At 39.1% G+C, this 13,326-nt stretch overlaps 3 protein-coding genes across 3 annotated transcripts; all 3 read left to right on the top strand.

The window, feature by feature from the left end:
- Positions 1 to 5,175, top strand: LOC149020056 (uncharacterized). Its single transcript, XM_089148081.1, has 2 exons — positions 1 to 1,376; positions 3,438 to 5,175. The coding sequence occupies exons 1-2, from the start codon at positions 669 to 671 to the stop codon at positions 4,752 to 4,754; spliced, it is 2,025 nt and encodes a 674-aa protein (XP_089004207.1). The 5' UTR covers positions 1 to 668; the 3' UTR covers positions 4,755 to 5,175.
- A 1,576-nt stretch (positions 5,176 to 6,751) lies between these two features.
- Positions 6,752 to 9,090, top strand: LOC149020055 (lysine histidine transporter 1-like). The gene is made up of 8 exons (XM_089146868.1): positions 6,752 to 6,792; positions 6,914 to 7,092; positions 7,224 to 7,607; positions 7,713 to 8,106; positions 8,204 to 8,309; positions 8,421 to 8,512; positions 8,619 to 8,687; positions 8,783 to 9,090. The coding sequence occupies exons 2-8, from the start codon at positions 6,923 to 6,925 to the stop codon at positions 8,879 to 8,881; spliced, it is 1,314 nt and encodes a 437-aa protein (XP_089002994.1). The 5' UTR covers positions 6,752 to 6,792; positions 6,914 to 6,922; the 3' UTR covers positions 8,882 to 9,090.
- Positions 9,091 to 11,345: 2,255 nt separating this feature from the next.
- LOC149020054 (lysine histidine transporter 1-like) lies at positions 11,346 to 13,150 on the top strand. The gene is made up of 7 exons (XM_089148080.1): positions 11,346 to 11,398; positions 11,523 to 11,906; positions 11,984 to 12,377; positions 12,484 to 12,589; positions 12,699 to 12,790; positions 12,901 to 12,969; positions 13,052 to 13,150. The coding sequence occupies exons 1-7, from the start codon at positions 11,346 to 11,348 to the stop codon at positions 13,148 to 13,150; spliced, it is 1,197 nt and encodes a 398-aa protein (XP_089004206.1).
- The last annotated feature ends 176 nt before the right edge of the window (positions 13,151 to 13,326 follow it).

Genomic DNA, 13,326 nt, shown 5'->3' with positions numbered 1-13,326 from the left:
TACTGCTTTACTTGCTATAAGTCTATAAGCCATATTGGTATTTGTACTACTCCACTATATCTTCACGGAGGGCCAGAGGATTCTCAACTTCTCTTCTTTTCCGGGGTTTTCTCGTAGAGTTTCTTTCTTCCCATACCACAGTAGAAAGCAAGTTCAGGACGACGGCTTACCTCCAAAATCTGCATTGTCTTTTCCTTTTGAAGCTCCCGAATAGAATTAATTTCGTCCTTTTCCTTTTTCTTGTAAATACTCTTTCTTCCCTTCCTCGGGATTTAGAATCCTAGGAGCAATAATTGATGTTATTGCCTTTATATCTTGCCCCACCTCTTCCTCTTCCCTGTCACTGTGTTACTCTGTTGTGTTTAGTGGAAATTACAGTCATTCCTCTATTATCTTGTTCTCTGCTGTAATGGGTCATCCTTACTTTTTCCAATTCTGTTCTCAGCCTCTAGCTTTTCGTCTTCTTCATTTTCTCTTCTCTGAGCTCTGACCGGTCATGTTTCTGGTTTCTGCTCTCGTGTAAATTTATTGTATGGTCTTCTTTCTTCTTCGTACCCAGTATTAATTTTGCAGTCCCGTTGCCATCTCCAAAGGCCACTAGAAGTTATAACTTGCTCCCTGCATATTTGTCTGCTGAGATAAATTTTGTTGCCCTTTGTGAGTTCAAAATGCCTTCTTCACACCTTCCTCTGAGGTGGGAGAGCACGGGAGACCAGTGGTGGTACGCTTCCCCAGTCGACTGGGCTGCTGCGAATGGCCACTATGACCTAGTTCGGGAGCTCCTCTACCTCGACAACAACCAACTCATCAAGCTCACCTCTCTGAGGCGAATTCGCCGCCTTGAAACTGTCTGGGACGACGAAGCTCAGTTCAAGGACGTCGCTAACTGCCGTTCTCAGGTTGCTCGGAAGCTGTTCTTAGAATGTGGGAACAAGAGGGGAAGCAACTCCCTGATACGTGCTGGCTATGGTGGATGGCTTCTATACACTGCTGCTTCTGCTGGGGACTTGAGTTTTGTGAAGGAACTGCTTGACAGAGATCCTCTCTTAGTCTTTGGGGAAGGAGAGTTCGGTGTCACTGATATATTATATGCTGCTGCCAGGAGCAGGAATTCTGAAGTGTTCAGGACTCTCTTTGATTTTGCAATCTCACCAAGGTATTTGATGAGCAGTGGCGGAGAAATGGGGGAACGGCCAAATGAGGTTCCTTCGGATTTTAGGTGCGAGATAGTGAACAGGGCTGTTCATGCTGCAGCTAGAGGAGGTAACTTAGAGATTCTCAGGGAGCTTCTTGGGGATTGCACTGATATCTTGGCTTACAGGGATCTTCAGGGTTCTACCATTTTGCATGCAGCCTCTGGCAGGGGACAAGTTGAGGTAAGTTTTCCAGCTTTCAACTGCACGCTTGCTTCTCGTTAAGTTTCCCTGATGTTCTGATGGATTTGTTGCAAGCTTCTATTTAACATTTCGTGAGATAGAAGATTAGGTAATATGCAAAATATCCTTTATGTTTAAGGAAGTCATTTACTGTTGCAGGAATAGAAATGGAGGATGGTGTTTAAGCAGTTCGCCTCTTTTAGTTGGTCATGCACTTTGTTGCAGAAGTCTTGTTGCATCTTATTATCCATAAAAAATATGTTTCCAAATTAGTCCAACTTCGCACCTTTCCGGCATGAACTGCATATCTCAGAGAAGTCGTATTTCTTTGGAGTGGTAGTAATGGAATGGTTTCATTATCTAAATTGAAGAACATTTCCCACCAAAAGATCAGTCCAATAATACCACTCACTGGTAAATAGTGCAATGTAGATAGTATGGCTTGACAGTCCAGGGCTAAGACTATCACAAAGTAAACATTGGGTCTGTACTTGCTACTATCTTCCCCTTTTTTTCCTGGTTGGCAGTAGTATTTCCAGGTATCCAAATCCCAATTCCCCAGTCTATTCACTCATGACTGTTAGATCTCCTAGCCTCGAACATGACCCTCCATACCAATTAGGCCTTGGTTCTCATCATTTAGGAACTTCTAACTCACTTCCCTATCCAATTGATTTACCTTTCAAGGTGATATCCATCCCATCCTACTTCCAGTTCGAAGTCTTAACTCTTAAGCAACTTTGCTTACGGTTAGTGGATATATTTGCAAATGGAAAAAGATGTCAGTTTTATTTCGTCATGATCATAGATGAGTCTGAGAACTGGAGTGGTGATGGTCAGCTAAGTAGTGGACAAATCTGCAATTGGTGACAATCTAACCATTAAACTTACACTAAAGATGTTATGTTTGATGTTGTGGTTGTCCTGCTTTAGTCAAGTTCATATACTACAAGATCTAATATGAAGCCCTGATGTTGGAGGTATTTATGGAAGGTGTTATTGGTGAATTTTCATTTGCTTCTTAAAGAATATGTTATGTCAGTCCTATAGCACATGCTAAATGTTATTTAGTTGGTGGTTAAACTGACAGGGAAATGCCAGAAAATATCCCTTTTCTTACTTCAGCTCAATGATCCAGTATCAGGGCAAACCACTCGGCATTCATGTATTTATTCATGTGATTCTGGATGAAAGCTCCATGCAAAGGGTTCTTTCTAATAGTTGCTTTATGGCCCTTTTTCCTGTCTCTTTTTTTTCCAACAACCCCCCCCCCCAACAAAATTTTGAGGGGAGGAGGTCGGAGATATGGGGGAATCGAATCTATTCCAGGTCGGAGGGATGACAAACCAGAGGCCTTACCACTAAATACACTGGCACCTTATAGATGTCAACACTGTCTATTATGATTTCAGTTTACCTCCTTATCAGCTTTTCCTTATGCTTCACTATTTTATATAATAAATGAAGGTAGTTTTATCAATTATTATATTCTGTTAGCATTCTATCTACATTACCAGCCTATAAGTTGGATGCTAATATGAGGATTGAATCTTTATGCATGTCTACAAATCCAGGAGCTTGGAAGTTGGAACCAGAATTCAATATGTCCCAACTGAGAAATCTCCCATCCTCAAAAGTTTCCCTCCACTCCACCCCCTTCCGTTCTCTAGAAGTCCTTCCCCACTTTTCTGGTAGCAAATATAGCACAAAATCATCCTTCCAATCCTTATATTATCTTCTTAATGGTTTGATGATAAAGAAAGAAACAAGTAAATTGTGTGATGTCTCTATGCCATATGTGAGTGGTTGTTATATACTGAGTTATGGTGTCTCAATTTTTGAAGATTATCATGATCTCTTTCTCTCTTTTAGCTATCGAACTGTTATCAACCATGTATACTGTATCATCATGCAGAATATTCGTGCCTGCAAATGGAACAAATGTTCCTTTGAGACGGCTCATGTCAAAATTATGCTCTCTCTGAACTTTCTGTGCTTGACCAAATAATCTTTTTTCTGCTGTTTCCCACAACCCACACTAACCTGGCCTCTTTTATGCAGGTTGTCAAGTATCTAGTGGCATCCTTTGATATCGTCACTGCAACTGATAATCTAGGAAACACAGCATTGCATGTGGCTGCTTACAGGGGTCACTTGGATGTCTTAGACACACTGATCCTTGCTTGTCCTTCATCCATCTCTTTGAAAAACAATGGGGGAGATACCTTCCTACATATGGCTGTGGCTGGTTTCCGATCTTCAGGTTGCCGAAGGTTAGACCAACAGATTGAGCTCATAAAGCAGCTGGTCTGTGGAAAGACCATGAATATGCGAAATATCATTAATATCAGAAACAGTGAAGGAAGAACTGCCCTTCATATGGCTGTTCTCGATAATATTCACTCAGATTTGATGCAACTCCTAATGAGGATACCATCAATTGATCTAAACATCCGTGATGTATATGGTATGACACCGCTAGATCTTCTCAGACAACGGCCAAAATCTCCATTATCTGAATTACTCATTAAACAGTTGATTTCAGCTGGCGGAATCTCCAACTGTCATGACTATATGGCTAGAAGTGCCATTGTTTCTCACCTAAGGATGCAAGGTATTGGAAGCAGTCCAGGAACTTCTTTTAAAATCTCTGATGCAGAGATATTCTTGCACACTGCCATAGATAATGTGCAGGAAACTGGTGGTGAATTGGGGAGTGCAACATGCTCAAGTGAACAGAGTAACTTTGACTCTGTTGATGGAAGCCATACCTCTTTTGATAATAAACGGCCTCATTCTGTAAACTATGCGGCAAGGCGTCTAAAGATTCTCCTACGCTGGCCGAGGCGAAAAGAGAAGAAACCTGAAGCTTTGAAGAAGTTGAGCGATGAGAATTCAGTTGGATCAGTTAAGAAATGTAGTGATATGGAGCAGATTCCAATTCCTCTCAGACAGAGATTCTCAAAATTATCATCGCTTCCCAATAACAAAAGGGCTCTTTCTGTCAGGAGTAGTCTTCCAAGTCCATCAAGCAAAAAGAACTTTGCTGCTGGACTAATGCAAGGTGTTATTCAGGCCATGCCACATTTGGTTGTTCCACCACAATCAAGTACCAGTTCTTTCTCAGTATCACCAATTCCTTCACCCACCTCCTCACATATACAAAAGGGCTTGCATATCGGAAAAGAAATTGTGGATCCCTCTTCCTCTAGTCAATATCTAATTGGTGGGTTGGAGGACATGAACCAGAAACAAGCCTCAGTTAACAGGAGGTTGATGAACCAGTATTTTTGTTTTGGTACACACAGCTTGGCAGATCATATCAGGGAGGAACAGAGAAACGGGGGATACAAGCGTTCACTTCTATCAGTGGCTTGAGTTTATCTGAACAGATGATGCACTGAGATAGATCATCTAGTCAGGTCTAGTGCATGCTTTTTGTGTAAAATCACTTAGTAGCCATTTGTAGTGTGCACTGTGAACCTTCTCTGTTTCCTTGATCTTAAGTTTGAGATCTAAAATGTTTATACTGTAGAGTGATGTGTTTTGTAATTCTACCATAAGATATTCTAGCTCAATTTTGTGATTCCTCTGAATGGCCGATGCAGGATTTGGACTGGGCTCCATTTTCTCCCCCTGTCTAGTCCATATTTCTTACTGTTGATTCCATCTAGAATAGAGTGTTTGATTACCCTCACCATTTTGAAGGGGGAACTTTTTCAGGATTGCATCCAACAGCTTTGAACCCAAACCAAGAAGAAAAAGATTAGCAGGGCCATTAAATAGACCAATCATTCAGAGCACTCTTTGAGTCTTAGCTTTTTATCTCCATTGCCGATGGAACTTAAATGAATGGCTTGAGTTTACTTTAGAAATGATAAAAGCCTGATTAATGATCAAATGAGAGCCAAGGAAATGTTAAATTTACTAATACAGAGCAATCACTACAATCTCTGAATATGATGACCAGCCACAAATTAAATTCAAACTTCCTTCTTTTCTGGGATAATATCGATAGGGTTTAATTGTTCCTCACAAAGTTTGATTTGGTTTTGATTTAGAAGCATTTATTAACTAGAGAGGCTAGGGGAGTAACATGAATTTGAGTAAACAAATAATTAGGCTGTGTTTGGTTTGGTTTCTATGTTCAAGTAATCAAATATTACACGGAAGGAGACCAGTGAGGAATCTCTTCTCTCTCTCTCAACATACTCATATTCAACGGATACTTTTCCTGGGGAAAAAAGAAGAAGATACTTTTCTTTTCACATTATGTTTTTGGAAACCTATGGTAATGTGTCAAATAAGTTGTTTGGCCAAAATTGGTAACAGAGCTGAATCGGCTAATCCCAATCCGAAATGAGCCGACATCGATCTGAATGGAAACCAAATCGGCCAATTCGTAATCATTTCATCAAAAACCACCTGGAATTGGGCAGATTCGTGAACCGATTCTGAATACCAAACCAAAGCGTTTTGATTCTCACTAAAAATTATCATAAATTCTCAATCTATGAACCAATTCAGATCGCTTTTGGTTAAATCGGTCCCAAAACCCACCAGAATCAGCCTAGTTAACTCAGTTACCCTACTCTCTAAAACTGAAAATTGAGAGTGGTTTTACACCATTCGTTCACTGGAACATCGTTTTTTCACTTACCCAGAAATGAAAAACGCGTTCAGGTTTCGCTTTCTTCCTCTTCTAGCTTCTGCAACTCCTTTAATTCCTTCCTGCAAACTGTCTCACCTGCAAATGGACAAACCAAAGGAAAGACGCGTGACCATAAAAATGTCCTTCTATTAAAGCTATTTCCACTTTTTCATTTTTATTCATATAATATAATTGAGATCATTTATTTTTTCTCTTATTTGGGAAAAAAAATTCAAAATTTACAATGTGCAAACTCGATCAGCTGAATCACTGATTTTGAGGAACAGAAATGGAAGGAAAATTCATAAATTCCGAATCTTCTGAACCTAACTGTCCGTCTCCAAACAGGATCTCATCTCTGTAGACAATCTCATCCCTTGAATTCGAATCCACGCATCATAGATACAGGCATGTCCAGCTGGCAAAAGGTTTGAATTTTGTGCCAACTATGTCCTGTTAATAGGAAAACCAAAGCGAATAAAGATGCTATTTTTGGAATATAACGGGTTCGAATGATTTGGAGAAAGAATTACTGAATTACATTACAAAAATGAAAAGATTACAATCTGGTCCATGAATCATTGACTAACTTCCGAATTCAAATATTCTCCCACATAGGATCAGAATCTCACAGCCATTTTGTTTTCAAAATTTCTTTTTTGGGAGAAACAGAACAACCGTTGGTCTTCGCTCTGTCTGTCTCATTACTCTCATATAATGGAAGAGCTCTTTCCCTAATTCTTCACCCACATTAGAAGAACATTTGTAAATCTTCACCTTTCCTCTATCTCCTTCTGGGTTCTGTCACTTGGAGTTCTTTCAAGGTTGACGACCCTCGGAGAGTGTAAATTACTACTGTATCTAATTTTTCTTGTTCTCTGTATAGAAAAATCCAATGTCGACCAAGATCAATGAGGAGTCTGGGAAAGAAAAGGCTGTCGATGACTGGCTTCCCATCACTTCTTCCAGGAATGCAAAATGGTGGTATTCTGCCTTCCACAACGTTACTGCTATGGTTGGCGCTGGTGTTCTTGGTCTTCCATTTGCCATGGCTGAGCTTGGATGGTGCTTTAGTTTCTTAATTTCCTTACCAATTAATTCTTCTCTTGTTTGCTTTCTTCCATGAATGATTGTAAGGTTGATTTTGTTATGGGTTTTGAATTTGAAGCCGATTTTCCGTTGTTTTTTATTTACAGGGGTCCTGGCGTGACTGTGCTTATCATATCTTGGATCGTCACCTTGTACACATTATGGCAAATGGTTGAGATGCATGAAATGGTTCCAGGGAAGCGATTCGATAGGTACCATGAATTGGGTCAACATGCTTTTGGCCAGAAGCTTGGGCTTTGGATTGTGGTTCCACAGCAATTGATAGTTGAAGTTGGTGTGGACATAGTTTACATGGTCACTGGAGGGAAATCACTGAAGAAATTCCATGACACTGTGAGCCCTAATGCCCCAGACATCAGGCTCACTTACTTCATCATGATCTTTGGCTCTTGTCATTTCTTCCTCTCCTTCCTTCCCAATTTCAACTCCATCTCTGGAGTCTCCTTGGCAGCAGCTGTGATGTCCCTAAGGTCTCTCTCTCTCTCTCTCTCTCTCTCTCTGTGTCCCTCTTCTTGATTTAACATTTCTATTAGTCCTAATGACTGAAAATGCTTCTTTTTTTAAATCTGGCATAGCTATTCTACAATTGCTTGGACAGCTTCAGTAGACAAAGGGGTTCAACCTACTGTGGACTACGGATACGCAGGCAAAACCACAACAGATGTTTTCTTCAACTTCTTGAGTGCCCTTGGTGATATAGCTTTTGCCTATGCTGGGCACAATGTGGTACTAGAAATCCAGGCAACAATTCCTTCTACACCTGAAAATCCTTCCAAGAAAGCAATGTGGAAGGGTGTGGTTGTTGCCTATATTGTTGTTGCTATATGTTACTTCCCAGTTGCTCTTTTTGGGTACTATATATTTGGCAATGCAGTGGAAGACAACATTCTTATATCATTGGAGAAACCCGCCTGGTTGATTGCTGCCGCGAACATTTTTGTTGTGATCCACGTTATTGGAAGTTATCAGGTGCAGTTTTCAATTCTCATTCCTTGTTGCCTCTGTTTACCCAGTATTATTTCTTCTTCAGTGTTTTACACCAATATCTTATCTTGTTTACCTGTAGATCTACGCAATGCCAGTGTTTGACATGATTGAAACCTTCTTGGTGAAGTCAATGAAATTTAAACCTTGTTTTATGCTACGTTTCTGCGCAAGAACAACATATGTTGGTGAGCAGATCATTCCTTTCAACTAGTGGATGTAAAATCAGACTTCTACAATTTTGACCGATCAGGGATTTTATGAAGAAGAAAAAATAATATTTTTCAATTTGATTGCAGCATTTACCATGTTCATTGGTATGACATTTCCATTCTTTGGTGGACTTCTTGGGTTTTTTGGAGGCTTGGCGCTCGCGCCTACTACATACTTTGTAAGCTGAAAGTTTCTCCTCCTCCCTTTTTGAAACAGACATACATGCTCTGTTTCTGAAACAAAGAAACCTGTGTTAACTTTTGCTCTGTCTGTGAATTATCCAGCTACCTTGCATCATGTGGCTAGCCATCTACAAGCCAAGGAAGTTCAGCTTATCTTGGCTAACAAATTGGGTATACATAGAGAGAAACTCAGCTCTTGTTTTTCTGTTTGTTTGTCTCTGAGTTCACAACTTGATAATCAGAGTTGGGTTGATGTTTTTCTGCAGATCTGCATCATACTGGGAATTGCATTGATGATTCTGGCACCAATTGGTGGACTCAGGCAGATTATCCTTTCTGCCAGCAAGTACTCATTTTACCAATAAAACATCCAGGCAGAAGAAGTGGAAGGTTGTTGAAGCAGGATTCGATGAAGCTCATGCTATACTTACTAAGCAGAACTTATCTTTAAAATCAATATACCTCTTTGGTTAGTTGTGTGTTATGGGTGTAGAAGGAATCCTTTCCCTGGCTGCACCTTTTCTCTTTTTTTTCGCAGAGGACTTTGTTTGTTTCAGTGTTTGCATCATTTGGATGTCCCTGTAATAAAATAGTGTAACATGTAAATAATAATTATTATTAGTATTATCTTATATATTTGAAGTTTATGTGCATACAGTAGTTCCATATTTTATTACTATGACAGGTTCCTCAGTAGTAACGGCTAACATCTCTTAGTGAAAAGGTCATGTCTTCGACTTTCCCTAGTAATTACCGTTCATGTTACAATTCGACTTTCCCTAGTAGTTAACGTTCATGTTACAATTTTGCGACTCCTTTGATTTTCTTCTTCACTCGTACGTACTTATTTAGAGTCAACTAAACTAGAGACCTGCATCTCTGCTTGAACACTTTGATCATGTAATAGAAAATTTGCTTGAGGTACACTGCTCGAGCAAAATCAAGCCACAAGAATATTGAAAGAAGCTCGAAGGAAAGCTGCACCCAAAGTTACCTTGCAGGAATTAAAATATCATGGGGTAAGATCTCAGAAGAATGAGAAATGATTATCAGAAACCGATGGAAATGGTATTCTTGGAAAGCTCAGGAAAAAAAAAAAGATCTGAAGTGTCTAATATCATCAAATTTGGGACATTCGCTCAACATATTTAACCTCTTTAACAATAATTTCATGTTGATAACCCATCTCTTCCCTTCATCCAAATCACAATCCGCCTGCCGCCCTGCTCTGTGTTATCATGACTGTAGTTGGGTTTTTGAAGATATCGTTGATGAAGCTGTTTATGATGACGATATTCTGTTAGGTCTCGATTTTCTTATTTAGCATTTGGAATTTTGGAGTTTCAGTCCTGAACTTAAAATTTTCAAAATGAGAGGGGAAAAAACCGTAAAAGAAGAAAAATGGAAAAATTAGGTGATTAGCTACTTTTAACACCATTTGTTTGGTGAAGTGTAAACATGCGAAATTCATATGTATAGGGTGGGGGGAATAGAGAAGGGAATGAAAGAATTTTGTTGAAAAGTTCCAATGTAAGTCATATTTGTGTTGTTTTCCTAATCTTTTCACAAAATCTCATTTAATGTGGGAGACCTTGAAAATGGATGAAGTGGGAAAAAATCTCATTTGTCAACTTTTCCATCCTATTGACTCGAACTTTCTCCCACTCCTTTTTTTCGACCCCACCTCAGATTTAGTAAATAAACAATTTTTAGTTTTCTTTTACAAAATTTGCCACTTAATGTTTCAATTCTATCTAAACCTAAACCTGACTTTATCTTACAAAACTAACTAAAATAGTAGTTACAAAACTAACCAAAATAGTTGGAGCAATAGTAGCAGGTGCAATATCACCGAATAGACTTCATCAGTAAGTGCTTTTAACTAATATATTTTTTCCTTTATCATTGGGAAGGTTGTAGTTGAATGGAATTGTGAATCTCTTAGTTGAACGTTTTTAAATATCTACCATTACATTTGGTAAACTAAATCTAAATCATCCAACAATATTCTTCATTTTTCTCTTTTATTTATGAGTTATTAATCTTCTATCACCAGTTGTCATTTAAAAGATATTAAAATAAAAACGAAACAGGAGAGAGAAAAGTAAAGGATGAAGTGGTTAAAATCCGGCCGAGGTTACTCGACTTTCTCCAGTAAATTAAAAAAAAATGGCGATAACAAAAATTACCCGTAAATAGTGGAAAAAATCTAACTTTCTTTCTCCAATAAATTTAAAAAAAAAAATGGCGATAACAAAAATTATCCGTAAGTAGTGGGTAAAATCTAAGACTTTAATGAAGGGTTCAAACTTAATCCAATAAATTTAACAGTAAGATATCAATGAGTGTTCAGTAAAATCAATTTACACGTCCATTAGCTACACTTTAGCCTATGATTTTTCCTTTATCATTGAGAAAAAAAAAAAACTTCAATGGCCATCGTGGTCTGTTGATCCATTACCCCATCATTTTTTTTTTTAAATTTCCTTTATGGGAAAAACTGAACGACTGTTGGTCTTCATCTTGTCTGATATATTAGAAGAGCCCTTTTTCTGCTTCTTCACTTCGATTATACCATTTGTGCATTCCACGCTCCCTCTCTCTCCTTCTGGGTTCTGTCACTTCCAGTTCTTTTCGAAGCTGAAGACCCTTGGAGAGTTTGTAAAGTTGTATTACATCTTATTTTCCTTGTTCTCTGTATAGAAAAATCCAATGAGCACACAGAACCGTGAGGAGTCTGGGAATGATCAGGCCGTCGATGACTGGCTTCCCATCACTTCTTCCAGGAATGCAAAATGGTGGTATTCTGCCTTCCACAATGTTACTGCCATGGTTGGCGCTGGTGTTCTTGGTCTTCCATATGCCATGGCCGAGCTTGGATGGTTCTCAACTTTCTTAATTTTCTTACCCATTAATTCTTTTCTTGTTTCATTTCTACAATGAATAAGGTTGATTTGTTATGGGTTTTGAATTTGAAATCGATTATTCATTGATTTTAATTTACAGGGGTCCTGGTGTGACTGTGCTTATCATATCGTGGATCGTCACCTTCTACACATTGTGGCAAATGGTTGAGATGCATGAAATGGTTCCAGGGAAGCGATTTGATAGGTACCATGAATTGGGTCAACATGCTTTTGGCGACAAGCTGGGACTTTGGATTGTGGTTCCACAGCAATTGATAGTTGAAGTTGGTGTGAACATAGTCTATATGGTCACTGGAGGGAAATCACTGAAGAAATTCCATGACATTGTGCACCCCAATGCCCCAGATATCAGGCTCACTTACTTCATCATGATTTTTGGCTCTTGTCATTTCTTCCTCTCCTTCCTTCCCAATTTCAACTCCATCTGTGGAGTCTCCTTGGCTGCTGCTGTGATGTCCCTAAGGTAATCCTCTCTCCTTGAATTAACAATTCTATTAGTCCTACTGACTGAAAATGTTTCTTTTTTTAAATCTGGCATAGCTATTCTACAATTGCTTGGACAGCTTCAGTAGACAAAGGGGTTCAACCTACTGTGGACTACGGATACGCAGGCAAAACCAGAGCAGATGTTGTCTTCAACTTCTTGAGTGCCCTTGGTGATGTAGCTTTTGCCTATGCTGGGCACAATGTAGTACTAGAAATCCAGGCAACAATTCCTTCTACACCTGAAAATCCTTCCAAGAAAGCAATGTGGAAGGGTGTGGTTGTTGCCTATATTGTTGTTGCCATATGTTACTTCCCAGTTGCTCTTTTTGGGTACTATATATTTGGCAATGCAGTGGAAGACAACCTTCTTATATCATTGGAGAAACCCGCCTGGTTGATTGCTGCGGCCAACATTTTTGTTGTGATCCACGTTATTGGAAGTTATCAGGTGCATGCGCAGTTCTCAAAAACTCTCATTCCTTGCTGCCTCTGTTTACCCAGTATTAATTATTCTTCAGTGCTTCACACCAATATCTGATCTTGTTTACCTGTAGATCTACGCAATGCCAGTGTTTGACATGATCGAAACCTTCTTGGTGAAGTCAATGAAATTTAAACCTCGTTTTATGCTACGTTTCTGCGCAAGAACAACATATGTCGGTAAGCAGATCATCTCCTTTCAACTAGTGGATGTAAAATCGGACTTTTACAATTTTGATTGATCAGGGCTTTTACGAAGGAAAAATAATATTTTTCAATTTGATTGCAGCACTTACTATGTTCATTGGTATGACATTTCCATTCTTTGGTGGACTTCTTGGGTTTTTTGGAGGCTTAGCTCTTGCACCTACTACATACTTTGTAAGCTGAAAGTTTCTCCTCCTTCCCTTTTCTGAAACAGATATGCTTGCTCTGTTTCTGAAACAAAGAAACCTATGTTAACTTTTGCTCTCTCTCTCTGAATTATCCAGCTACCTTGCATCATGTGGCTGGCAATTTACAAGCCAAGGAAATTCAGCTTATCTTGGATGATAAATTGGGTAGGAAAATTTAGCCCTTGTTTGTATGTTTGTCTCTGAGTTCACAACTAGATAATCAGAGTTGGGTTGATCGTTTTTGCAGATCTGCATCATACTGGGAGTTGCATTGATGATTCTGGCACCAATTGGTGGACTCAGGCAGATTATCCTTACTGTCAGTACATACTCATTTTACCAATAGAACATCCAAAGCAGATTAAGAGGAAGGTTGTTTAAACAGGACTTCGATGATGTTCATGATGATGCCAGTGAAGTTCACCCTGTACTCGCTAAGCAGAGCTTATCTTTAAAATTGATAAACCTCTCTGGTTAGGTTGCTGTGCTTGAGAGTAGAAAGAATCCTTTGCTTGGTTATAG

Source organism: Hakea prostrata, chromosome 3 (genome assembly GCF_041222555.1).
Source record: "Hakea prostrata isolate BN-2017 chromosome 3, UWA_Hpros_2, whole genome shotgun sequence".
NCBI lineage: Eukaryota > Viridiplantae > Streptophyta > Magnoliopsida > Proteales > Proteaceae > Hakea > Hakea prostrata.
The sequence above is the reverse complement of the archived record's forward strand: the minus strand, read 5'-3'. Positions and strand labels throughout refer to the sequence as shown.

Bases quoted from the DNA above. Each gene is read 5' to 3' on its own strand.
- LOC149020056 (XM_089148081.1), top strand. From the start codon at position 669: ATGCCTTCTTCACACCTTCCTCTGAGGTGGGAGAGCACGGGAGACCAG. The intron at 1,377-3,437 runs GTAAGTTTTCCA...TCTTTTATGCAG, and splicing joins CTGGCAGGGGACAAGTTGAG to GTTGTCAAGTATCTAGTGGC.
- LOC149020055 (XM_089146868.1), top strand. From the start codon at position 6,923: ATGTCGACCAAGATCAATGAGGAGTCTGGGAAAGAAAAGGCTGTCGAT. The intron at 8,107-8,203 runs GTGCAGTTTTCA...GTTTACCTGTAG, and splicing joins ACGTTATTGGAAGTTATCAG to ATCTACGCAATGCCAGTGTT. The intron at 8,688-8,782 runs GTATACATAGAG...GTTTTTCTGCAG, and splicing joins TATCTTGGCTAACAAATTGG to ATCTGCATCATACTGGGAAT.
- LOC149020054 (XM_089148080.1), top strand. From the start codon at position 11,346: ATGGTTGGCGCTGGTGTTCTTGGTCTTCCATATGCCATGGCCGAGCTT. The intron at 11,399-11,522 runs GTTCTCAACTTT...TTTAATTTACAG, and splicing joins GCCATGGCCGAGCTTGGATG to GGGTCCTGGTGTGACTGTGC. The intron at 12,378-12,483 runs GTGCATGCGCAG...GTTTACCTGTAG, and splicing joins ACGTTATTGGAAGTTATCAG to ATCTACGCAATGCCAGTGTT.